This window comes from Cololabis saira, chromosome 16 (assembly GCF_033807715.1).
Source record: "Cololabis saira isolate AMF1-May2022 chromosome 16, fColSai1.1, whole genome shotgun sequence".
NCBI lineage: Eukaryota > Metazoa > Chordata > Actinopteri > Beloniformes > Belonidae > Cololabis > Cololabis saira.
This window is the reverse complement of record NC_084602.1, coordinates 12,976,691-13,004,475: the sequence shown is the minus strand read 5'-3', so window position 1 is coordinate 13,004,475 and position 27,785 is coordinate 12,976,691. Positions and strand designations below refer to the sequence as shown.

At 41.6% G+C, this 27,785-nt stretch overlaps 1 protein-coding gene across 1 annotated transcript; it reads right to left on the bottom strand.

Annotated features, from left to right (window-relative positions):
- Nucleotides 1-80: 80 nt before the first annotated feature.
- Nucleotides 81-27,555, bottom strand: fut9a (fucosyltransferase 9a). Its single transcript, XM_061743101.1, has 4 exons — nucleotides 27,201-27,555; nucleotides 4,923-5,168; nucleotides 2,952-3,197; nucleotides 81-2,242 (listed from the first exon to the last, which is right to left on the bottom strand). Exons 3-4 carry the CDS (start codon nucleotides 3,049-3,051, stop codon nucleotides 1,155-1,157), a joined length of 1,188 nt encoding a protein of 395 aa, XP_061599085.1. The 5' UTR covers nucleotides 3,052-3,197; nucleotides 4,923-5,168; nucleotides 27,201-27,555; the 3' UTR covers nucleotides 81-1,154.
- Between the last annotated feature and the right edge of the window lie 230 nt (nucleotides 27,556-27,785).

Here is a 27,785-nt window from a genome sequence, read left to right as displayed (position 1 = left end):
TCCTTCCTTCCTTCCTTCCTTCCTTCCTTCCTTCCTTCCTTCCTTCCTTCCTTCCTTCCTTCCTTCCTTCCTTCCTTCCTTCCTTCCTTCCTTCCTTCCTTCCTTCCAGAACCATAAATCAGTTTTACACAAAAACGTCATCAACGGGAATTTATCGTTTTTACCGCGAGATGACAAATTCTTATCGTGTGGAATTTTTTTGACGGTATATCGTGAACGGTAAAATATCACCCATTCCTAGTTCAAACATTATTAAATATTAACCTTTCATGTATTTAGAGAGATTATCACACCTGGGTCCCACTGAGTGCGGAAGCATGGCTTCTTTTTTTTTCCATCCTCTTTGCAACCACAAGTCTCAACCGAAGCGTTGCCTGTTCTCGTGAATTGTAAAGTTATGTGTTTGCACAAGGTTTTTGAGATCACGTGAGAGTCATATGGTAATCTGTACTTCTTGCTATGTTTATGTCCTTTCTGCTACTCCACATTTAAAAAATGATGAGTGGTGTCAAAATAAAATGTCTTGTCAGTGTACGAGTCGGAGCCCAATCATGGTATTTTGAAAATTGACCGGTTTGTCTAAGCCTGCCAGCTCCATCAGCCATCTGTAACTCGACATGGCTCAGCCATAGCTGAGTGTCAAAAAACACTCAGTGCATATCTTGTGCAGAGCAGAGTGAAGAGGAAGCGGTTTAGAGGTTTCTGGGAAACCTCTAAACCGCGGTCTAGCCCTTCTAGCGAGACTGCGACCATTGACTTAAATGGCTGCGAGTTACAGCAGCTTGTGGGGCGCCGCTCAGTAGGACCTAGGTTTTAAAGTAATATTCACTCTAAATCTTCATAAAGATCACAACAATCTGTTGGATTAGCAATGCAAATGCAAACTTCCAAATATATGGACATTTTACAGCTACGGAATTCCAAAGATATGTACATGACACTACTGAACCACCTTCACATTTGAATTCAGTACGCTGCATAGGTGACTGCATCACTAGCACGGGTGAGATGGTTTGTTTTTTCTTTTTATCATAATGCCTCACTTATCACATATATCTTTACGTATATGCCAGTCTTTGCAGGGCTACCACTTTTTCAGTTTTGATCCACTCTCCGAAAAGGTGATGGGCACTATAGTAGTCCTTAAAGGGCTGTTAGCCCCAGTACCACTTGTCAAGGTTATTAACTGCCTTGTATTCCTTGTGCCTTCTTAGGTAATCACAAGCCAGGCACGTGTGCTCCGCCCAGAAGTAGGCTTTCTTTACTTTAAAGTGCTGTCGCCACTCAAAGTACCTGAGGTACATTCCCTCGTTCTTGTCCAGGAGCAGCAGGTACTCGGCCAGCTCCTTGGGCGAAGTGAAGTCATCCACATGGATGAAGGCGTCTCCTGGAATAAAGTTCTCATAGTTCTGCCTGGCTGGACCCAGAACCACCGGGACTGTGCCCACGGACAGCGGGTTGTACAGTTTCTCGGTGATGTAGTCCTTGTGGATCGAGTTCTCGAAGGACAAGTAGAACTTGCAGCTGGCCATGGTGGGAAAGTAGTCTTGGTCAGAGATGTACTCTCCAAAAGCTTGTCCGTATGCATGAACCTCAATGTGTTTGTATAACTCGTTGTAATATTTGACCCGCACGTGGTCCTGGTTCCAGTTGCTCACAATCCAGCAGATGAGCTTGTTTTTGCTCGGCGGTACAAAGTCCTCCTCAGTCTCTGCTGCTACGATGGACCCATAAGGCACTTCAATGTCAGCGTCCTGGCGGTAATTCAGAGTCAGATTGAACATGTTCTCAATCCCAGGAAGCTGGGACGAATGCGACGGTGACTCCAGGTTCATCCATATCCACTTCTGGAAGGACGGCCGCTGGAGCGGCGGCAGGTTGGTCAGGTCGCTGGAGATGTCTCTGTGATGGATGACGACCCCATCCGACTTGTTGTAGAGGTTTCTGTCCGCTGTGATGAAACAGCCATCGATGTTGAAGAGAGAGGCGCAGACACTCAGGTCGTAGGTTTGTCCGAAGGGCCAAAGCCAGACCAGCACCGTGGTCACATTTTTATCACTCTTGGTGGAAAAGAGGTTCTTGACCCTGTCCGTGGAGACCGTTGACTCCACCGGACCATATAACCAGCTTGTGGACGGTTTAAAATACATCAAAAACACTGTCACGAAACATCCCAGAACGAAGGTTGTGAGCAGAAGGGGTCGTAGGATTTTGTGAAAAGTTGCCGATGACATACTCTGTCCTGCAAACAAGAAACAACAGAAAAATCAAGTTCATGCATTAAATCCAGTTAGATTCATGTTCAGATTTGATGAATCCTTTTTCATAGTAGGGCTGGGCGATATATCGAGATTTTAATATATATCGATATATTTTCAAACGCGATATGGTACGAGACAATATCGTTTATATCGATTAAAAAAAATATATATATATTTTTTTTTTTATGATTTTGATATAGCTTATTTTGTGACAAATTGACTTGAATGTTTTATTTGAGATTTGCACAAACTGTCAACCTCAGTGGAAAAGTCTGCCTGTTACTGTCTCTACATTGTATTAATTGCACAGTGTATTTTAATTTAATTGTTATGCAGGAAAGGGATATTTGTTTTATTTTATTCAAGAAGCATTTTTATTCTATATATGCAGGCAGTTTATTTTTATTTCATTTGTTTTATACATTTTGATATTGTGCAGACCTCTGTTAATAAAGGTACCTGTGTGACATTTGGCACGACATTGTATTAAAACTGACTGTTTTTTTAAGGGTTTGCCTCAGAAAAAAATGAAGCTAACAGAGATGCTATGCTACAATGCTTTGGGGGAAACCCCAATTATGTCACAGAAAAGATATCGATATATATCGAGTATCGCCATTTAGCTAGAAAATATCAAGATATGACTTTTGGTCCATATCGCCCAGCCCTTTTTCATAGTGCTGTACAAACCTGGTTTAGATTGTATTCTCCAACCCATGCAAAAGCAGACGTTGTGGAAGCCGGAAGGAACAGGCAGCTGGATCGATCTCCTTTTTGATTCAGTGCTCATAAAAAGGGGGGAAAAAAAAGAAAAAATAGAGAAAAACTGCAGGTCCCAGATGAGAGATGATTCTCCGCTCCTCAGCAGAATAATTATAGTCCTCAGTGATCAAATGAGATGCGTTTGATCTTAGCAGGTTGTCCTAATGATGCCTCCTTTACGTCAGCAGGAAGGGAAGGAATAAGAGAACAAATTAAGCAAGGAGAGTGAAAGAATACAAAACATCACAAAAATATATTCAGTCAACACACAGAGATAGTCTTCGTCTGCATAAATGAATAATTTACTAATTTGCTAATCCTGTATAAAGTATTATTTGACGTTATTAATTTCAAACATGAATTTAAGTCAAAAGTTTATCTGACAGTTTAAGGCTGAGAGAAGCACAAAGGCTCTTGGACTTTTTTATTCTTTGTCATATCAGGAGCACGACTGGCCTTCAGCATCTTTGACTTTGCAACCTCGAGTCAGAAAAAGTTGGGACAATAAGCTCAACTTTCAATTTATAACTTTGCCCCAAGGATGAATGCAGAATATTTATGTTTTATCTTATCGAATTATGATGCAGGTGAGGCTATTTCAAACGAACATAAGCAGTGCATGTCTGCATATTTCCCACACGTGCAAGAGAGAGCAAGTGGTCCCTGAACCCTCAGACGGCACTGAACCATCGTTCAGTCAAGAAGTGAAATGATCACATGCTAAAGGAATTACAGTGGGAAACTTCTGTCAAGCTTCTTACAAACTGAACTGAATTTAACTGAATCACGTTGAACTGAATCATACATCACCAGTACAATGTATAAGATGCTGAAAAAACAAAATGTATTAGAATACATATCAATTGACGAACTGACAAACAAAGAAACAAACAAAAATCACTGACTTAATTTATTATTATTATCATACTTTTTAACAGGTTTCATTATTTTCTATGTAAAACTTCATTCAAAAAGAAAAGTTTGCCCAACTACGGTGTATTTTATAAAGGTGAACGGCCGCCCTTGATCTTTTTTTTTTTTTTTTGAGCGTCACAGACACAAGGCAGTGTAGACGAGGGATAAGTGTGGTTGAAATCTCCAAAGATCATAATGATGGCACTGCAGTATTGTGTTTGTTGCCAGGCAACAGCTGTCCCGGTAATGTTGCATGCACCATTAGCAGGTAACGGAGGTGAACTCTCTCAGTAGACAGAACTCTTCAGGAGGAAACGGGAGCTGTGTGCACTGGCCTGATGAAGAAGAGGACGATCTAGACTGTTGCCAAGCCCTGTGATGGTGTGCCGTTGATTATTGTCCCTTTGCCAGCATCATTTGCACTTCTGTGATTACTGTAGACAGTACATTGAGAGTTTAGAGCTATCTTTGCGTCCATCACGATGACTTCTTTCCAGAAATGTCCACGCATTTTTTAACAAGACGATAAAAAATCTTATCCAGGGATGGCTGAGGAAACAGAGGTTAAAGATACGAGTCTTGACCTGCCTTGTAGCTCTGACCTTTCTCTTATGTAGAATGTGTTAAAGATTATGAAACAAAACATGCAACAAGCTCATACTTTTGCACATCTTAAGACGTGTTTGCAGCATGAATGGGACGGCACTGCAACTGGAACTCTCCATCATGCCTTTATAATGTTGTGAGAAGGAGTGGCAAGATTACAAAAGCTTCAGTGTCCCAATTTTTTCGAAATGTTTTGCAGCTCGGAAATGCAAAGATGGATCTATAATAAACTAGCTGCCTGACATTAGTATGAACCTTTTAATCAATTGTGTGACAGCAGGAGAGCCCTGAAACAAACAGTCTCCAGGACTTGATTCAATATCCTCTGCTTTATCATTTCTTTAAGAAAAATGCCGTATATGCAAATGGATGTCTTACCCACTGCATCTTTGAACGGGCACAAGAGAGATGAATGATGCCGTTCAGGAAGGTCTCCGATGATTCAGCAGGGGCTGCACAGATCCGTCTGCTAAGAGTCTCTGTTCGGAAGACGGCGCTCTTCTTGTCTGTGTCTTTTAATGTTCATCCTTGCAGCCGTCCACACTCCAGAGGAGCACGAGGGACGGGATGGAGGAGGAGTTGAGCTGCCTGGTGGGAACTTCCCTCAAACCGAGTGTTCAGCACCTGGTACCAGAGCAGGAACGACAGCAGAGAAAACACATACAATGACTTCACCTGCACTAAAAATCCAATCATTGAGTCACCTTGTGTGTTTATGAAATGTCAAGGTTTTGCAGCTTAACAGTTATATCTAGAACAGAGGTCGGCAACCCAAAATAATGAAAGAGCCATATTGGACCAAAAACACAAAAAACAAATATTTCTGGAGCCGCAAAAAATGAAAAGTCTTAGATGTATAAGCCTTAGAATGAAGGCAAATGGCGAAAGACGAAATGTCGAGAAAAAGTCGAAATGCTGAGAAAAAAGTCAAAATTTCGAGAAAAAAGTCGAAATGTTGAAAAAAAAAATCTAAATTTTGAGAAAAAGGAAAGGAGAAAGGAGGAAAAAACGAGAAAAAAAGGAAAAAAAGGAAAAAAAGGAAGAAAAAAGAAAAAAAGAAGAAAAAAGGAAAAAAAGGAAGAAAAAAGAAAAAAAGAAGAAAAAAAAGGAAAAAAAAAAAAAGGTCAAACATTTTTGAAAAAGCTCCAAGGAGCCACTAGGGCGGCGCTAAAGAGCTTTGGAGCCGCGGGTTGCCGACTACTGATCTAGAACATTGAAGCAAAGTTGGATTTCTGCATGTTTGACTCTTAATTCTAACAAAAGCGAATATAGTGATCGAGAAAGGTTGGCATGGAAACATTTGTTTTCATTTTTTTTCTGCGACATGCTTCACCTACATTTACAAGCACTCTGTTATTTACAGTCCCACATGCAATTTAACTGTGGTTCAGCCCACCTTCAGCACACCTGCTACACAATCAGTGAATTTTATTGACAATTTCAACATTTTCTGCCTCTTATCTTATCTTATCTTCTGCCTCTTTGAGGAAGATAGATTCTGTCTTAAGAAATCTGGTACACAGCTCAAACCGTTTTTATCCTGTGAATCAAGATAAACTTGCCCCCAGAACAGGGGGCAAGGAAATCAACAACTGATAAGATGGTGTTCTGAAGGACAACTGCTACAGCCTGCTGAGATAAGGAAGGACCACAGAAGGCAGCAGACGCAGAAAGGGACTGAAACGTCACCACAATAAGTGGAGTCTCCCCAGACTCCAACAGCACAACATGTGGTGTCCCCCTCAGCCCCGACAGAGGACCCGAAACATTCCTCCTCCACCCTCCTCCCTCAGCTCTGACGCCCCTCTCCTGGATTACAGTGACCAGATGAAAAACCTGATCAGGATTGGAATCCAACTCACACCACGGCCAAGTCTCATGTTTTCTCTTCATAACCTCCATCACATAAACGAGCATCCGCCAAAAGTCGCCGAGCTGCCCAGCTTCCTCCTCAACAAACTGTTCTTTCAAGGTAACACCATGATCTGTCACCTCAGCATATCAAGGAGGACAAGGCTTTTTGTGTTCAGAACAAACTGACATGTACTGGGTCCAGGTGGAAAGATTACCAGCACTGACTCTTTCCATGAAAAAGCTTGGGCCCTAAATAGGAGAATGCTGTCAAATATCTGTGCTGATACGTGACAGAAAAAAAAAGGTATTAAGATTAGAAACAGAACACAAGCATTAACATACTGTATATGCCTTGTCAAACACAACTTTCTCAAAAAACAATACCAATTGTTTCATGAGTTACTGAAGCGTTAAAAGCTCTTCTTAGGAAAATTTGAGTCCTAAGAATATCTGCCTGTTCAGCTAAAAGCTCCTTCTAAGGCAATGTTGATGAATGTCAACAGGCCTCCAAAACACAATGCAAAATTTTTCAAAAATGTCAAGACCTGCTGTCTGTGATATGTGTTTAACATCCATATTGACACCCCCCAAAACAGAGGAACTAAAAAACTATGTGATGTGATAAAACGTTTTGGTTTGACCCAACAAGTGAAACAGGCAACGAACCAATGCTTAGGACTTGATAAACAGTAAGGGTCATAGCGTTTCCAAGGTCTTTGTGACTGATGTTGCCCCAGCTGAATTCTTCTGTTTTTTTTTTGAAAACACCATTTCCATCTATTCAATTAGCCAAAGAGAAGTTACAAAAAAAAAGATTTTTTGAAGCACAACTTAAATGAAACCCTTCACCAAGTCACCAAAGCAGTATCAATATTAAGTCCAGGAACAGTGCTGTGTCCAATCAAAACCAATTTGTAAAAAATTACACAATTTTACCAAACCAGCTACAAAAACATAGAGGATATTGTGTATCAGCTAAACTCATCCTCCTGATGTCTCGATATTTTACCCACAGCTCTCTTGAAGAAAGTTTTACCCGTCATGTCATCTGATTCAAATAGTAAACTCATCCCTTTCGGCAAGTGTTTTCCCCCAGACCTTGAAGACAGCAGTCATCAAACCACTCTTGAAAAAGAACCATCTGGACCAGTGGTTCTCAAATGGGGGTACACGTACCCCTGGGGGTTGGTGAAGGCACTCCAGGGGGTACGTGAGATTTTAAAATATACATATATTTAAAAAAGTAGCATCCATGCAAAAATCATTTAAAAAATAAATATTTCATGAATAATTGAGGAAAATATAAGTCTAAATTCATAAAATTAATTTTATCTTCAGGAGTAGGCTATTCAACTTATTATCCTAAAACCCCAGAGCATCCCCCACACCAGGATGGTTCCACCTAACCTGTCAATCACCTGGCTTCACCTGTCAATCACTTGGACCAACGATGGAGTCGTGGTTGAAGCATAGCAGCAATATTTTTATGTTTAATAAATCAGTTACTGATGGCACAGTGCTCTGTTTTAGGTCTTTTTTTTTACAACCAAAAGTGCTTTGCGCTGGTTAGGGGGTACTTGGCTGAAAAAATATTTCACAGAATACATCACTGAAAAAAGGTTGAGGACCACTGAACTGGACAACGTATATCTATATCTATAATGTGTATCTATACGAAAAAACCTGCCTTGCCACACTGATCTATCTGTCAATCTCCCACTCCATTGTTCCCCAAGTCATGAACAAGACCCCAACGTACTTAGACTCCTCCACTTGAAGCAGTTGGTGACAAAGGCCAACCCCTGGCAGAGTCTAACTCTCCCCTGGAACAAACCTGACTAATAAAGATATTTAAGACTGTACAGGCTCCAGTGATGCACCCAGTCTCCCTTACTCCTGAAGCACTCCCCACAAAATATTCCAAAGGTGACTTAATAAGTGAGTGTGCATGTTTGTTTGTCTCTGTGATGGGATGTCCCATTCAACGTTATAAACCCATTTTGGCATAAGTTTCCCAGCTCCTGTCTTCTACCACGGTGAGTCAGTGGTGTTAGCTCACCATACAGATTTTCATTTATTCAACTAAGAAGAAAGCAACAAAGATTCACACAGTGTGCAGTGGCAGAGCTCTGCTCTGAGATTTCAGTGCAAAGGCATACATAATGTGATGTGTTATGTAAGAGTGCTGTCATAGCTTTAATGATTATGTAAAGCTGGCATAATTCATATCTTTTCATATTGCCAAGCAGCAGTATGAAAAACATGTAATCTGGGGCCTCATCTATAAAGCTTGCTTGCGCAGAAAAAGCGCCTGAAAGTTGCGGAAGCCGCCTTCTACGCAAATCCTCGGATCTAAAAAGAAAAAACTAACCGAAAAATCTGCGTATCTTTACGGCAACTAGGACCCTCCCGTAAGAATTTACTTAAGACACGGAGAACTGGCGACGCAGGGATTGAGGTGGTGAAATGAAGCCAGATTCATGTCATACTCTTAATAATGTCATCACATATCACAAAATATATCAGACTTAAAATAATAAAATAATAAAATAAAATAATATAGCGCTGATCGTGTCCCTCTGTGTGTGAAGCTGTCAGTCAGGACTCTGGTGCTGCTGGAGCTGCAGCCGCGGTGCAGGACACGCCGGGAACCTCCTTCACCGCTTTAGGACAGAACAAATGAGGGGCTGCGTTTAGGGAGCCCCACGGAGCCCCTCATTTCTTCCCTAAAGGAACTCAGATTTGTTTTCATATGAGTTTTACGGGCGCGTGAAACCTTTACGTGCGGGTGTATGGTGCCTAAATTATGGCCCCGCGTTAAAACGACGCAGAGCCTACGGCGTAGGGTCTGCGTTGGTGACGCAGAACCATAAACCCGCCTGAGCCGCTCTGAGGGGAGACGGGAGAGGAGGAGGAGGAGGAGCGGGGGGGGGGGGCGCGGGGCTGCGGGGCCGAAGCGGGGCTGCGGGGCCGTTCTCGTATCGCTTTCATACAGTGTCTTGATAATTTGCAATTTAAGGCTGAGCCTACCGTTAGTTTTTAAACTGTAAAAAGTAAGGGGAAAATAAACATGATTTTGAAAAGACGGGGGGACGTGTGTCCCCCTGTTGCACCGGGGAACTCACGGCGTTCCGCGCAGCAACGGCGTGCTGCCACTCACTCGCTTTATTTTATACTATTTATTTTTCTACTTTTACTGTGACCACAAAATAATGTGGTTTTCCTGTCCTCCTCCTCATCAACAACATCTAGATCTCAGATCTCAGTGAAATTCAGTGGCACGGTGGCTCGACATGTTCATTCATTCATTCTGAAGCCAAACAGGTTGCAGGAAGCCACTGCGCATGCTCAGCAGGCTCATTCATATGCAAAATGATTCCATTTTCGGTAGAAAGTGGGCGTGTAGGGGGCGGGATACCAGGCGGATTCACGTGCGCAGCCTTCCAGCTGGACTGTGATTTATAAAGAGAACCTACGTGGAAGTCTGCGTGCACGCGGTTTTATAGATCCGGATTTTTTTTTGCGCCCGCCATTTTCGGCTTTTGAGCGTACGTGCACTTTTAGTATGACTCCTACGCAGTCCATTTTAAATGAGGCCCCAGATCCTTTATTTGACACTTGGCTAAAGCAGCTTTTGCATTCAGGCTAAATGCAGTCTCATGGACTGCACCTCCACTTCAGGTCTCTCAAAAGATACTCTGAGCCTTCCCCTTTCAACTGTTGTTTGCCGTGGCTGCATACATGTGAGACACCTGAGCAATTTGATGTTTGAGATACAATATTTGTCCATGTTATATTGGCTTTATAATAAACCAAGCACGGATTATTCAGAAATCTGCCCCTCAGTCAATATTGTTTTACTTGCCATAAATCTACCATGCTGTCACTTACACAGACCTATAATGCTTGTCTTGAAAAGACAATGCCAAAGCGTTATATACGCTGACTACAAGGCATATATATGCAGACACATAAAGGACATAACCTTTTTTATTTTTCAAATCTGTAATTTGTCATTGGGATTAATGAAGTGTTATTGAATAAAAACAAAGTGAATTGATTATAGTTCACTGCAAATAAAAGTGATTTAATAGTGCCCTTAGAAAAGTGAGAACCTTTTATTCTTTTTCTTCATGGGAGATATGTGATTTGGTTTGCTGTTTTAGGGACTCTTCAGCTTTGAGGGGAACTGGCAGCCGTTTGTCACCATATTCCTGTTTCACAGCTGGCCTTTGTTCAGGACCGGGAAGGCTGGGAATTTGCACATCTTTTTATATCTATATTGCAGCTTGGTCAGTGATGTCACACATACTGCTGTAGAACAATAAACAGCGGGTTTTAAAAGAGACCCAGCTGGAAAACCAGCTCAGGGGACCACCAATGGCTCTCCGAGCAAACACTGCTATCTTATCTGTACATGTTCCAGTGTCGTCTTCAAACTTGAGAGGCAGCATAGATGGTAAACATTATCAGTTTTATATCTGCTTTCAGGAAGAGTCCCAGTTTCAATAGCAGCAGTTACAATCTGCAAAATGTGAAGACATTATTAATCGTCAGCTGTATAAGTTTAGAAGTTAACATGTGCATCAATATTGTAATATACAGCCGAACTGAAAACACATCAAAATGTAAGGAGCCAGAATAATATTTCAGTCTTGCATGCACATGTGACACCGTTTTCAATTTCAGTGGGCTGTCATTGTTTACCACCAATCAAGTGGGGATGATTTTCTTCTTTTTTTTTAGTACTTTGAAAATTAATCAATGAATGGACTGGACTTAATTATGCTAGTTCAGAGCAGCAACCAGCATTAATGTTAAAATGAACAAAAAGCAAAAAAGGATTAAAAAAACTAAAATATCTGGAGGCTCCTGGTTTTCAATAGTTAATCAACCTAAAAATCAAGTTCAAGTTCAAGTTCAAGTGGACTTTATTCGTAGCCATAGCTAGATTTGTTTTACACACACAATCTTTACAGACATTAATTTGACACAGGACAAATAGAGAGAACAGGTTTAAGACGGCACAAGACAGACATGGCAGGTACTCACAATGCTCACTGAACAGGATAAAAGTAAATATAGCCTTCAAGGCAAAGAACAATAAATAAAGGTAGAACCAAGGTCAGGGTTTCTTATAAATAGAAATAAAAAATTAATAGCAAAAAGTTAATAGCAGGATAGACCTCAGCAATAAATAAAATGTGTTAGGAATTGTTTAAAAGAGAGACACCAGCAGTGACAGAGCTGTTCCTGTAGCGTGTGGTCCTAGTTCTCTGGACTATGAATCTGCGTCCTGATGGCAGTAGCTGGAACTCACTCGCTAAGGGATGGGAGGATCACTGGGAATGGAGCTGGAGCCGCTGCAACTGCTTCCCGTACAGCGACTCCAGGTCCACCTGTGTTTCCCCAATCAGCCGACCATTTAATGATCTGCTTGAGTGAGCTACCGTACTTTCTTTTAGGGGCAGGTTTCCGAATCATGATGCTAGTGAAAAGGTTAAAACAGATTCAATAAAAGCATGATAAAATGACAACTAGATGGCCTAAACACAGGTAACATGTACGTTTGAGCCAATTTTGAACCTCGTAAAGTAGGAGAAAGCATTATATAGGATGTTTAAATATATTATAATCTATACAATAACATTTCTCAGGTCACTGGGTGCATTCACAGTTTTCCTGAAACGGATCTGTTGTAAATATCTGGCTGAAGTAACAAACATCCAATATTTCATGTTTGAACTGGAGTGTAATTATTAATCAATATATTAGATTGTCATGTTGCCACTTTAATATGTGGTCCTGGATTGGATATATATGCAAAGCCGTGTGACATGAGAGGACGCACGTAGAATACACTCACATTTTTGCACTCCTCCACCTTGAACTATACACATGTTGCTGGGCAGGTCTGTCCTGTTTTCTGGAGCTGAATGTTGAAAGAAAACACTGTCTATTGTTGTAGATACAAAGGATACATGCCGAAATGTATCTGGTGCACATCAGTGCTGTCACATTCACAGGAAAGTCTGATTGCAAGATGAATGTGAGATTCAATAAGATGAATCTACCTCAGAACTCCAAGTTATGGATTAGTGGTTCCTCGCTCTAAACATGAAATGCATAATGAGCTGTTGTACTTCTTTTGCAAAACAATTTTCTATTTACATTATGTTTTGAGTTTATGTAGCGGTATCCTAGCTACCGCTGCAAATGCTGGTGAAAACTCTTAAAGCACATACACTTATGAAAATGTCATAAGCCAAAAGCAAGCGTGATATGACTGATGAAGCACCCCAGGATTTAACCACTGAGTGTCTTTTGTACATTCTCATGACATGTGAAAGTATGCAGTGCAAAGACAAGAGGAACACTGCACTACCACAATCCCTTGTGTTTCCTCAGGTAGAGTTCATTCCTGAGCTTCCACCACTCCCCCATTAAACCAGTTACGGAGAACAGGTATAGGTGCAACTGCTTTTAATCACAGAGTACACGTGCAAAGAGACATTCCAATCTTCCAACTGCTAAGGCAGCGTACACACAACAGGAAGCTCGTTGATATATAAGAAATGTATGGATATGTGGCTCCAGTTTTACTTCTACATATCTTAAACAAAACTTAAAGGAGCTTGAGGCAGGATTCATGAGAAAAATTCGTAAACGTTTTAAGTTTTCTAGTAATAAGGTCAGATGAAGCGTTCCAAACCAAAACGAATGAGCCCTCTAGCGTGTCTCTCCGTTGCCTTGAACAGGCTGTGTGCTGCGAAATGTGCTGCAGTGCTGGGGACGAGTTTCCCGCGCTGTCCTGCGGATTGGACGTCACATGACACTGCATGTGCATTCTCCCCGTTCCCCCGTGCCGGCTTCACTGTTGGCTGCAGTACCCCCGACGGCCGTCGTGGTGAAGGGTGGCGCTAGAGAGTCTCATTTCTTAAAAGGAGCCTCATGCTCCTTTAATTGTTTTCCTCTTCAATACAAGGAATAAAGTTTTGTTCCAAATGTAAAACTGCCACCATGGCTTTCCCGGAAATGATGACAGCTATCGTTGGTGCCGAAGATGGACCACTGTCCTCGTTTCATCCAAAGGCATAGCAGGCTCCCACCCCGTCCACTACTTCAACAAGATTGTAGAAACGTGTGCAGCACCCCACGTTCAATTATCTGACCTTTTTAAGTACCTCGTCAAGGTACTTAAAGTTCACTTCCCAGAGACAGTATTGTCAATGTAAATGCACTTAACTCAAAACAATGCTCAAAACAAGATAAGTGAATGTGTGATTGGAATGGAGTGCAGTTGAGCTTTGATTTCCTTCCCCCGGCCCCTTGCAAATGGCTCGGTAGGTTCTGTACCGGGGAAAATGGCTGTAAATGCAACGGGTACCAGACGCATTTCAGGAAGGAGTGAATTCCAATGGTTGGCTGCGCTAAATTCAATATAATTTGCAGTACAATTGGACTTATTAAAGCATTCATTGATTAAAAAACTTAAATAATGGCCTCATTTTTCAGCAACATTTCTAACGTAGCATTAAACAGTGAGGGTGTTGTATCCAGGCTGATCACCTGAACACGTAGGTGACTACCTGTAGATTATCTCATCTATTGTTATCATTGTATTGTTCTAGTGCTTTTGTAATAGTTACCTTACCTGGTTTTATCACGTAGGAATGTAGGTGATGAGTATCATATATTTATAAAAGTGTTATCTAACATAAATAAAGATTTCTTCTTCCTGTTCAGGAAGGCTTTCCCTGGTCTTTTTTAGATGTTTTTATTTTTATGCTTTTTTTTTTTTACTTCTGGTCTTTTATGTGTCCTGACTTTCCCTTGTTGATGTAAGCACTTTGAGATTATACATGAAAAGTGCTCTACAAATAAAATGTATTATTATTATTATTATTATTATTATTATTATTATTATTATTATTATTATTATTATTATTATTATTAAGAAAGACTTTGCAGACTATATTTAGTGATACGTGTGTACGAGAAGCTTTGATTGTTCCTATCCAGGCTCAGTGTGGAAATTAGATTTTTTTTGGCAATGTTAGTGCTTTTTTGAAAAAAAGGAAAAGAGAACAATGTTGTATAAATGTTGTCATATCAGTTAGTTCAGTATTGTCAGAAAGCATTTTTAGATCGGATCCTGGTATTATCGCTGAATGATGAAAACATGTTTAACGTACGTTGATATATATATATATATGTATATCAACGTACGTTAAACATGTTTTCATCATTCATATATATATATATATATATATATATATATATATATATATATATATATATATATATATATATATATATATATATATATATATATATATACATATATACATATATGCATGGCGTGTTATTTGTCACCTTATACCTGAAGGCGAGTTGAGGGCAGGGAAGGCGAGTCGGGATGCCTTATCCATGAAACATAATGTAACCTGTTTGGGCGTGTAAAAAGATGTATTATCCCCACATCAGCAAGATTTATCACCGTCAGACAGGTGCCATTTTCAAAAGGATAAGCGTTTGTTTTTTTACTTGCAAAGCCCTGGTTTTACATTTTTTTGTCCACAAACAATGGAAACCATCCTTTGTGATTCCGGACATATGTTGGTTTATGGCGTCCTCGGCTCAGACGCTGAGTAGCTGGCGGATCTCCTTGTGTCATCAGTTACTCATCCTGCAAATATAGGCCCTACCTGTGACGCTCTGCTGCTGTTGTTACTCTCAAGAGCTACTTCCTTATTTTATAGAATAATAATAAAACATTTTTTTAAAAAGCCTCCCCCTGGTGGGTTGTACTCAGGTTACGTGATCAGAAAACCCCGTCCACGACCCGCCACCCCGTGTTAGTTCTGTTTACATTAGACCTGCCCAGCGGTTAAGTGTACCTCAGAGGAGGGTAGTTCGACACACACCACCCAGCGTTGGTCAGTGTAAAAAGGACAGGTTAGACCTGCGCGTTAAAAACATGGGATATCCACCATTGTTTGTCAACACAGCAGCTGTTTGTGCCCCCATGTGGTCAGAGGAGGTATTGCTTCATAGAGTGGTTTTAAATCTAAAAAACAAGTGACAGTACCTCAGTACTGTCACTTGTTTTTTAGAGTCTGTCCAAAATCCATCCTCGTTTTACACCTTGCAGTCCGTTTTTCTGAATGTTAAAAGTGGCAAACATTACATTTGTGACAGTTTACATAATTAAAAATGTAAGCCTATTCAAATATTTAAAAGCAGGCATCACTTTGTAGGATTTGTGAAACCTTAAAACCGTCAGCATTTTACAGAGTCTATACCTTTATTTTGAAACATTATTTCTCTCCACATCTCTATAAGAAGGTATATGTTTGTACAAGCTTCATAACAGGTGAGTTATTCTACTTAAATGTATCGCTATATTGGTCAGATTAATCGTCTTGAGCCTTTCCAGATTCTTAAAAAAATTAATAATGACTTCTTATCATCAAATTAGACGTTCTGTTGTGTCTTGATATAAAAACTGATGATTTTACTTTGTCTATGCTGTATATCATTTTCAGAAAATTGAATTAAGCCCTGATCAACACATTACTTTTTTGCTTAAAACTATTTATCTAATACTCAGAAAAACATCAAGCACTGGATAAATCAGACAGCTATTTTTTTTATTTCTGTTTTATTTTTATTCTTTTTTTTTTAGTAACAATAAGCAAAAAAAGAAAAAAAGTGGTTTGGTACAGCGATAGTTTTAACTGCATTACGCTCTTCAGTCAGTCAGTTCATTCAGCCTCAATCAGCACAGTGTTTCCCAACCCGGGACCTTGGTATTTCCCATCAAGCAAGGAGGACTTTGCGAGCCTCCGAGAAAGACACGTTAAAGTGTAACACGTCCATGTGACTCTCGCTCCGGAGTCCGAGCAAACTCAAAGAGCTGCAGGCAGAGAGGGAGACACAGGACCTTAATGAAAACCTGACAACCCATTCATTTGAATTGGGTGTGCCGACGGAGGGAAACGTTACCTGATGTCAGTCGCTGTGTGGTGTTAATGATGTTAAGGGTGTGAGTCAGTGAACAAACCCCGTCCGTAGACCTACATGGACTTCATAGGAAACAGATACCTGTATGCTCTACCACTAACCAATTTTTTTATTGCTTTTTGCTGTTTATTTGTAATATGCTGGCAGTACCTTTACTACAATAAAAATGAGTGAATTTCTGTTTTCTTTTCACCAACTCAAAATATGTTCACCAACTGGAGACATTTACTCTGTTTTGGTAGTGTAAATTATTCATATGTGCTCACACAGTCACCGACATCCACGAGTAGGTGGCGACTCTGAGTCACACCATGTTATGTACACATAACACCTCAGTGATCGCACTTGAGCCATATGTCATGCCTCTTACCTTTGCAAACAAACTCTTACTTGGATTAATACACTGGCAGACAGACAAAGCGTGATCCTGTTAGCTCTAAGTTAAGATAAGATAATCCTTTATTATTCCCTCAATGGGGGAAACTCCTGAGGTTTGCTCCCTGTTAACCCCTTGTAACATAATGTAACAATTAAAGCTGCAAGCAGCGAATTTTCACCAATAAAGGTCAAGGACGCAAAACCATGTCCGATGACACCACCCACGAGTCTTTATGTCAAACCATTCAAAAGAAAAAAATAGGAACTATCACATATCGACCAATCAGAAGAAGAGGCGGGGCTAATATGCACCAATTAAGGTGAAGGAGTCAAAACCGAGTCCGATGACACCACCCACGACTCTGTTTGTCATACCATTCAAAAGTTATGGCAGAAAATAGAATCTATCAAATATTGACCAATCAGAAGAAGGGGCGGGGCTTATTTCATTCCAATGAAGGTCAAGTACTCAACCCACTGTAACAGTAATAACAATAACTTGCATTTATATATAGTGGCTTTCAATGAACCCAAGGTCGCTTTACAATGGTCGTAGCCTATATTGCTCATTCACTCCATTCATACTTGGTGATGGTAAACTACATGTGTAGCCACAGCTGCCCTGGGTTAGGCTGACGGAAATGTGGCAGCCAATCCGCGCCAACGGCCTCTCCGACCACCACCGGAACATTCATACACATTCACACTCACTGGAGGCAAGGAGTAATACAAAAGAAACTCATGTGCGAACAGGCGCACAATACCATTGTGTATCCGAAGTCAAAAACAGTTTTCTAAGCTGACCTAATAAACCTGACCTGACCTGATTCTGATTCTGATGTTACCTCTTAAACCTTGTTGCATTGTGGTAATTTTTTTTTAAACTGCATCTGAAACTTAGCCTGAATACAGCTACTAAGAAAGAAAGCCCAGCGGCGCCTCTACTTCCTCCGCAAGCTCAAGAGAGCGAGAGCTCCCACATCCATCCTGAAGACTTGCTACCAGGGCACCATTGAAAGCATCCTGTCCAGCTGCATCACTGTGTGGGGCGGTAGCTGCACCGAATACAGCAGGAACACATGAACACTCAGGACTATGAAACATCACCACTGTGTCACTTTACTTACCGTTTACTGTTCATGCAAATGTTTATGTTTATGTCTAAATACTGCACACAATACCCAAATATGGTTCTTTTTCTTCCTTTTTTTACAAAAATTGCCTTTTGCACTCATCTCTAGTACTAGTAAATGTTGTGTTGTGTTGTGTTGTATTTATTTTATGTGAAACTTTTTAAGAATGTCTGCCTATCTGTCGTGCCTGCGCCTGCGCACTTTGGGCCCGATTTACTAAGATCCTAAATAAAGAGTACTAAATTGCGTGTGCACTGAAAAAGTTTGCACGTGCTGTTGTTGTGTGTTTTGCGGGTGATCAACTAAGAATGCTCGCGCAATTGATAACACGTGCAAACCTCAGTATTTAAATGAGGTGTTGCGTGTGTTACGGTTTGCGGCGCAAACTCTGCGCCATGGAGAGTCTGGATGGAAAGCACAGTCACAAGTCACAAGCGCAAAATGAAATTTGACGAGTTGGAGTTAGAGATATTAGTGGAAGAGGCAAATAAACACATTCATGAACTACAGCAAAGAAATTTAAACATTACCAAAAGAAACGCAATATCGGAGAAAAACTGCGATAGAATAAATGCAAAAAGAACGGCAGATGAGGTTAAAACAGAGTCGGCGGCAGAACAGATCTAATTGGGGGGCACATAATAACCAGCGATGTAAATGCTTAATATGAGTTTGCCATCAACGATCACAGCAAACCAGTTTCAATTACACAACATACTGCAAAATCTCTTTTTAATACACACACACACAAGTGTATTGTGCTCCCAAACTGCAAAAAAACAAAAAACAACGACGTACAGGCCACGTCTCTCCCTCCCTCCCTCGCCCTCTCCATCTCTCTCTCATACAACATAAAAATGTGAACGGTGAATCTCCAAATTTAATTTGACGAAATTAGACAGACCCAAACATTCCACATTTGCGTAATAATAAACGCCAAGGCTGGCGCCATGAAGTCAATTAAATGCATGTCTCACCTTTAGAAGAGTTGCACATCTTAATTTTCCTATTTCACCATAGATCACACTTTGGGAAGCCTTCTTTATATTTTAGCGTTATTTCCGCATAGATAAGAGTGAGTTTGATGCTCCTTAACAAGTTTTGTCCGCGGATCAACATCAACCCAGCTCCCTCAACCCCTTGCTCCCTGATTGGCTGGTTTATGGTTCCGCGTCACACCAACGCAGAACCGACGGCGTAGGGTACGCGGCGACGCACACCGCACCGCGACCCTACACCGTCGGCTACGCCGTCGATTTAACGTAATCATAATTCAGGCGAAGCTGCAGTCTGTCTGCGCTGATACTGACACAGCGGGTCGGAGCGGATTTGGTCATGATGTTTAACCTGTGTTTTGTGATTAATAAGCACGGGTTTTAATTAAATGTAATTTACGAAGGATGATTTCACGTTCAATAAGATAAGTAATTAATAAAATACAAAGTTTTGGCACAAAGGCTTGGCCTGCTTGTGGGCGAGTGGAGGGGGGCACATTAAAAGAAGGTGGCAAGATATAAGGCGGAGAACTAAAGAAAAAGTGGCCTTTAATAAAACTTGTGCAACCATTTTTAAAATAGCATGCAGCAGGATAAAGACTCTCTCTCTGCGTATTCTTTGATTTTGGATGTCGCCTCCTTGCCACAATAACAGCAGCCATCGGTGCGTAATGCTGGGCAGATTAGCACCTTCCTTTCGAACGTATTAAATACAGACGCAATCACAATACCCGCAAAAACTTTCAGGCTTGGTAAATCTCATTGCGTGTGGTAAATTGACCTATTTGCATTTTCCCCTCCCAGTATTTAGCGATTTCTGGCGGGTACGCCCCATATTGATTATTCATCAGGGCAAAAGTACTAAATGAACAGCGTGTGCTATTTTGCGCATTTGAGAGGCGCAGTCCTCTTTGCACGCTGTTAGTAGATCAGCTTGCACATTGGTTTGCGGGTGCTGTCAAGTTTGCACACGTTTTTACGCACGCAAACCTTTAGTAAATCAGGCCCTTTATGTTTATATGTTTATATGTTTCACCGTGGGAAGTGGGAAACGTCCTCTCGATTTCTTGTATGTCTTGACATGTCAAGAATCGACAATAAAGCTACTTTGACTTTGACTTTGACTAAACAAAAAAAAATATTTAAAATGTAATTAAATAAGATCAAATCAACCACTAGAAGTCTTTTTTCTAGCATGTTTGCTTAAATCTGATACAGGTGAGTTTTAGCACTCACCTGTCTTTTCTCTGACACACCCGACACAGTCATTTTATTCATCCTATTGAAGCTTTTGGGAGATGCTGCTTCCAAGTGAAAGACCAACAGAAAAATGTGCATTTGCAGTGCAAGCATATTGTTATTCAGCCTTTTTATTAAATTTGAATATCATATCAACAGACTTTAGTTGTTCTTCCTGGCTACTGGGATGTCCATTCATGTCTTGACTCTCTGTGTGTCTCAAAGTACCCTTTAATAGTGTCAGCACATGTCAATGAAGAACAAGCCAGGCTAAGTGCTCAATTAGATAGTTGATATTAAATCATCACATCACTTCCCGTAACGACAGAAAACGATGACATAATTCAATAGGTGTCCTTCACTATTTACTGCAAGCATTTATTTTGATTCATTTATTAATGCATGATTAATGCTGACTCTCTGCTGTACTTTGAGGAAGCTCCAAGTTAAACTCTAAAAGTCGTGGATTGACTAATATTGGGTTAAAATGCAGCAAAGTTAGCCATATGCTAACACACAGTGTTTTCCACATATATAGTTTTCTTTTTAGTTACTTATTTACTTTTTCAAGGGGGCAGAATAAAAAAATAAATAGAAAAAACGAAATATAACAGTGTAATTGCAAGGACGAGATGAAGACAGGTCTATTTTTAAAGAACAAAAAAAAATGTGGACCTAAATAATGATTTTGTTCCCTGTAATTTACTGAATAAATCTGCAACAGCCATATATTTAATCTGTTTATTCTTTTTGCAATGCATCTTATGGTCGCATCCCACACAAGTGGGATGCCTGGTGTGTGCATCTACTGTATCAGAAAGCCACTTTTAGGATCCTCCTGAGCTTTTAACATGAAAATTTTAAACCAAAAAGCTTAAATATTGCTTGATACTCTAAGTTGGAAATCCTATCATTGTGACGGACACAATTATGGACCTCGCACCCATCAGGATTGTAGGGAAGGGGGCGTGGTCACAGGGAGATTTATGGTTGCTTAGTTACGCGTCTTTGACCGTGAGTTGTTGGCGCTGTACCTCGCCAACCGGTCATTTTCGTTTTTTCTTAGAAGGCCGTTCATTCACAGCATATGTAGACCATAAGCCGCTCGGCAGCAGCGCCATCTAGCGTCCATCTCAGAGTTCACCACGGACATTCGGCATGTGGCGGGTAAAGCAAACCTTGTGGCCGATTGCCTGTCATGCGCGCTCGTGTGCCTTGTACATCTGGGAGTTGATTTTTTTGCCATGGCTGCTGACCAGGCCGATGACCAGGACATCGCGACTCTTAAGTCTGCAGGTACCGGTCTCAGACTGGAGAACTTGGTGGTCGGAGGTCCAGCCCTTCTCTGTGACATCTCCACTGGTCGGCCCTGTCCGATGGTCCCGGTTTCCTGGCGCCGGTTTTCGACTCAGTACACTCCCTCTCACACCCTGGCATCCGGGGGTCGGTGAAACTGGTTGGGGCCAGGTTCGTCTGGCCCGGCCTCCGCAGGGAAGTTAAAGAGTGGGCAGCCGCATGTGTAGCATGCCAGCGGGCTAAAGTCCACCAGCACACAAAGGCGCCCCTGGAACCGTTCCCCATTCCAGCCAGGCGGTTTGACCATGTCCACATCGACCTGGTGGGCCCTCTTCCTCCATCGCAGGGTTATACGCACCTCCTCACCATGGTGGGCCGTACCACCAGGTGGCCCGAGGCAGTGCCTCTGTCCTCTACAGGGTCAAAAGATGTGGCGCGTGCTTTCCTGGGTGCCTGGGTCTCACGTTTCGGTGTCCCGTCTGACATCACGTCTGACAGAGGCCCCAGTTCATTTCAGAACTTTGGTCGTCGTTGGCAGAAGCTTTGGGAGTGCAGGTACACCGTACTACTGCATACCACCCACAAGCTAATGGCCTTTGTGAACGTTTTCACAGGTCCCTCAAAGCAGCACTGCGTGCTGCGCTCTCTGATGCTAACTGGGTGGACCGCTTATCGTGGGTCATGCTCGGTTTGCGCACGGCCCCGAAGGAAGATTTAAATGCGGCGCCCGCAGAGCTCGGGTTCGGTTACCCGCTTCGTGTGCCAGGAGAATTTTTGCCTGAAAGTTCGGCTCTGCAAACTCACCCAGCAAGCAGTTCCTAAGCATCAAATCGTTTTTTGACACCGGGGCCCATTCACCACTGTTTTCCGCGAGCATTCATCCCATCGGAGCTCAAGTCGGCTCGGTTTGTCTTCGTGCGGCATGATGCTCATCGTTCTCCTCTACAGCCTCCATACAATGGTCCCTTTAGAGTCCTCGAGAGAGGCCCTAAGGCCTTTTTGCTAGACCTAGGTGGCTGCAAAGAGCACTAGATAGGCTGAAACCCGCACACACGCAGATGAAGCTGTGGTCCCCCCCCCAGGTTCCCTGTCGTGGACGCCCTCCTCTGAAACCTCCTGTCGTTGCTGCAAAGGATGGATGTTCTAATTTACCACCTAACACTGTTGTTTTTTCCCCTCAGTGTCCTGCTCACAGTGATGCTCCTGTTGTGGTACAGGAAGGACGGCGCAGCCGTTATGGTCGGCTGATTAAGCCACCAGTGAGGGACTGATGGGCCCTTCCAGGACAACGTTCTGGGTGTTCTGGGGGTAGACTGTGTGGCGGACAGAATTATGGACCTCGCACCCATCAGGACTGTAGGGAAGGGGGCGTGGTCACGGGGAGATTTATGGTTGCTTAGTTACGCGTCTTCTCTGTCAGCTGTCAGTTGTCAATTGTCAATTGTCAGTTGCCAGTTGTAAGTGGTTATTCCGTTGTCTGGAATAAAGGCTTGTTGACCAACCTCTGGAGTCGTGCTTCATCCTTCCACATCATCACAGTTAAATTACTGTATGGAAATGATAAGTCGTTTCAGAGGTGAAAACAGATGGATTTAAACAGTTCAATGAACTGTTTAACTGCAGTAAAATGTTCTATTAACCAAGTTATATGGGAACGTTATTATTATAATACATACTATACTACACTATACTACAACTACTGGAACCAAAAGGTTTTTTTTTGTTTTTTTTTCTTTTAAATTGTTATGTTTAATTTTTTTCTCTTAACTTCTCATATACTTGTTCTTGCAATATCTTTCTTGTACATGATTTCTAATGTGCAACATCTTGAATTTATTTAATCTATATGCTGTGAAGCACTTTGAACTACCCATGGGCCGGAAATGTACAATTCAATAAATAAAATTCCTTTGCCTTATCATGGCTGCCACTTTGATACTTCCAGGTCACTTCTCTCAGCGAGGAGCCTTTAAAAGATATTAAACTAGCTCCAGGTCTTTTATTTTCCTTTTCTGAGAAAAATTATGAATTCTTTAACACAAACTTTTTTAGACACTGTACAATATGCACATCTTCCCTGAGCGGAATTGAGCAGGTACTCTGCAACACATGTCCAGTCAGAGCTCACCAGTGGGTCAATGAAAACTGACATATTTCAACAACTCACACTTGACAAAGATGCTCGCTGATGCACTGCAGAACCATAACTAATGGATATTTAACAAGCAACATATCTGGAACCCCTGGGAGTCCTCATTCAAGCTACAAATTAATTACTTAAAGAGCATATCTGTTGATGAAGCCATAGCTACAGACAAGCTAACAATGAAGTAATGAGTTACTACTTGGTGGTGTAAAACATGGGAAGCCAGAACTGTAACAGAGCTGGCCTCCACCTTGATCCTTTTAGCCATTGTGTCTCCATTACAGTGGAGCACCTGGTAGGATCTACTGACTTAGGCCCTGTTTACACGGGGCAAAAATGGAGGCGTTTTCATGCGTTTTGGCCGTTCGTTTACACGAAAACGGAGGTCAAAGCCCCCAAAAACGACCATTTCTGAAAACTCCGGCCAAAGTGGAGATTTTCAAAAACTCTGTTTTCACGTTTGCGTCAAAACAGAGAAAACGGAGGAAAACAGAGATTTACGTCACATTATGCGACAGAAACGTCACCAGCAGCGTCATGAGTGCGACCTGTGTTTACAATTTGTTTGGCTACCGTCAATATTTTATTTTATTTTACCTGTTTTAAATTCTCTCAGACTCTCGTTCCGTCTTGGAAGTAAAGCCTGAATTATGGTCCCGCGTTACACCAACGCAGAGCCTACGGCGTAGGGTAGGCGGCGATGCGCGCCGTACGGTGTGCGTCGCCGCGTACCCTACGCCGTAGGCTCTGCGTTGGTGTAACGCGGGACCATAAATCAGCCTTAACTGGAAGTTACACGTGTCATTTGTTGATGTTTTTTCCAGGATTCTGATTGGCTGGCATGACGTTAACAGCGTTTTCATGCGGGTCCGTGTAAACGAGGATATTTTTGAAAACGTAGAGGGGAAAATATCAGTTTTTGTAAATACCCGGCTATGTGTAAACGTGGCCTTAAAAAACATCAACTCTATAATACTTGGTGGCAGCACGGTGGCTGTTTGCCCAACTACCAATAAATAAAAGAAGAACACTGCAAAGATTAAGTAAATTAAGAAAAAAACAGGAAAAATGAGACCAACGCTGAGGGGGATGAGTTGGTTGGCGCCTGATCCTCTGCATTACCTTTTTTTGTTTTTTTTTTACCCTGAGGTTCCTAACAATCCTTGTCAATCAGCTGATGGGAATCTAACTTATAAAGTTTCACTTTACAAGAAAGGAACACGAAAAAAGACAATTAATAGACAGGTAATCATGAAATATTGATTCAGTATTTGTCAATCTTTTTTCAGCATGATTCTCAGCATGATTCTCCTGAAATCATTGCTGCGATGATGAAACATAATAACTAAGGCTCAAGTCTGTAGTACCGATGGGGTTTTGCTAGTTTTGTGATGCTTTTTCAGGTTTCTCAGTTATCCAGAACCTCACAATAGAATGCAAGTATGACAGAGTGACAGATACTTTTTATCCAATTATTGTTTGATCCTTAATTAACATAGAATATTTGACATTGTTTTTAGCAGCTCATTATCTACTATGATCCTTTATTTAAAAAATACCAGGGAAGTATTACTAATTATCCATTATCAAGTCACCCTCAATGAATTCCTCACTTGTTTTGTATGTAACTAATCAGCCATCTATCCCTTCATTAACTTCCACATACCCAAGTTTGGATCACAGTGGCAGCAACGTAGGTGCTCCAGATCTCTCTCTCTGGCCATGCCCTGGGGAGGAATACCAGGGCATTCTTAAGTCTGCAAACAGACAAGATCTCTCCAGCGTATCCCAGTTCTGCCCCGTGTTTTGGTTGGTTTGAAATGCCCAAAACACCTTCCCAGGAGGATGTCCAGAAGGCATCCCAATTAGATGCCCAAACTACCTTAACTGGGTTCTCTTGATCAGTCCATTTATATGGAAAAATTCCAGCCACCCAACAGAGGAGACTAATTTCAGCCATTTATATCTGCAATCTGATTAGATCCCGTTGGTGAACATATGCAAGGGTCAGAATGTAGAGCAGTAAATATAGAGTCTTGGCTTTTTGGCTCAGACCTTTCTTCACCATAAAAGATGAGAACAAAGTCCACAATACTGCAGAGTCTTACTGATCCTCCTGTCAATCTCCTCATCCATTTTTCCATTAGTCATGAACAGGATCCCTATGAACTTGAGGCACCTCACTTCCAAACCCAGAGAGGACATTCAACCCTTACCTGACTGGAACCCATATAATCTCAGATTTCCTGCTAATTCTCCTCCCCGCTGCTTCACACTCGGCTAAACTTCTCCAATGTGAGCTGAGAACAACAGCTTAAACAGAACAACATCATCTACAAAAAGCGGAGATGTAATCCGGACGCTACCAAACCGGGCCCCCTCCACCCCTTGACTGCACCTAATTCTGTCCAGGACGTTTATAAACAGAATTGCTGACAGTAGTTCAACTCTGGCATGAAATTGACATCCTTCCAAAAAATCTGGGCCAAACTGTCCCTCTGTTTGCATCCAGACTATTCAAAGTCATTGTTAATTAGCAATTGCTAAACACATTTTCTTTCAAAAGAAAGTCTGGATTAATTAATAATTTAAGGTCAAGCATTTTAGAATTCATGAAGAAAGTTTATATTTCATTTGTAGCTCAAAATGATCATTAGGCAACCCAATTCCATAATTAGGTATCTTCATTCCTCAGTGATTTTCAAGAATATGTTTGTGTCCCTTTTAATAATAATGGTTTTCCTTCCCTTTGCATCTCAGTAGGAACAAGGTGAGCCGAAAAAAAACTCTTTCAGCTCAAGCAGCCATTCACGTTTTAAATAACACGGGTTTTGGTAAATGCATTGTGATGTATTGGGGACACGAGCGGCGCATGGGTGAGTGTCTGCAGGGCCACGTTTAAGATGACTGCAGGAAAAAACACTCACACGCTCATTTTGGCAGCATCAGTCAGGGAAATACATCAAGATTTCATTTAACTAACAGGTAGAATAAAGAGCAAATTGAATCCTCTAATTCCCAGCAAATATACATAGGCTACGTATATTTATTGAGTAAATGTTGGTGTCAGATTTACGAGCTTTCTCTCAAGAAGCACAACGCTCCGATTGTGCTGTCACTTCATCCCAGGTGAGAATTCATTTCCAGGCACCGAGCATTGAAGGTCATTTTAAAACCTGATGATGCATGGAAACACTCTTAAAATGGTTCCAACACTGAAAATATAATGATCAGAGGAACAATCTTTAGAATATAATAATGTGTTGCCCAAAACGATACCCTTTTTTGTAGCCTAAACGCCTGGAAAATAACCCTGAGAATGACACTGAAGCCATAAGAGAGCATGACCTAAAATACACATCACTTTTATATCTATCCGATGCATCTAACATTTAAATTATTACATTAAAAAAAATCTATGTGTTACAAAAAAAGAACAACAAAACCCCTAATACGATATCTGAAACCACTGCTATATCTGTGCAATTTTTTTCAGCTGAAATCGTTGCTAATTAACCAAATTGCCATGGAGTGTAGAATAAAAAAAAAAAAAAAACAGCGCACAAAATCATACACGCATTTTACTCACCATCTCGTCAGGCGCGAGTAAAAACGGAGCTTTCATCTCAATTCCCCCCAGAGGTTCGCATCCTTTTCAAAGACACCTAGCAACATAGAGGGGATGTGGATGGAATAAAAACACGAGGCAGATCTGTGTGTTTGCAGCAGCAGGACGGGATGAGCCCACATCCGTCGTCTCGGTCTGAAGTGATGATACCTATTCTATTCTATTCTCCTCCAGCAATGCGCCGCTTCTCTGCCGCACACCGACGCAGGCACAGCCGAGATCTCCACAACAAGAAAGGGGGGGGAATGTGGTGGTTAACTCTTCATCCTGCACACTAAAGTCACGGTGTTAGAGGGCGCCATGTATGCTCGGAGATGTGATATGATGCGGCATAATTCCCTGCTGGCTGCCCATGCGCTACCTTGCTCTGTTTACCGTTGAAGCATGAATTATGGTTCCGCGTTAAATCGACGCAGAGCCTACGCCATACGGTACGCGGCGACGCGCTCCCCTACGGCGTGGGCTCTGCGTTGGTGTAACGCGGAACCATAAATCACCCTTAATAATGCGTCTGCAGGCTGTGTTGGAGCCAGGGCCGGTCTCCAC

Coding starts and splice junctions, on each gene's coding strand:
- fut9a (XM_061743101.1), bottom strand. CDS start 3,051: ATGAGCACTGAATCAAAAAGGAGATCGATCCAGCTGCCTGTTCCTTCC. Junction 2,243..2,951: donor GAGAATACAATCTAAACCAG/GTTTGTACAGCA, acceptor TCTTGTTTGCAG/GACAGAGTATGTCATCGGCA.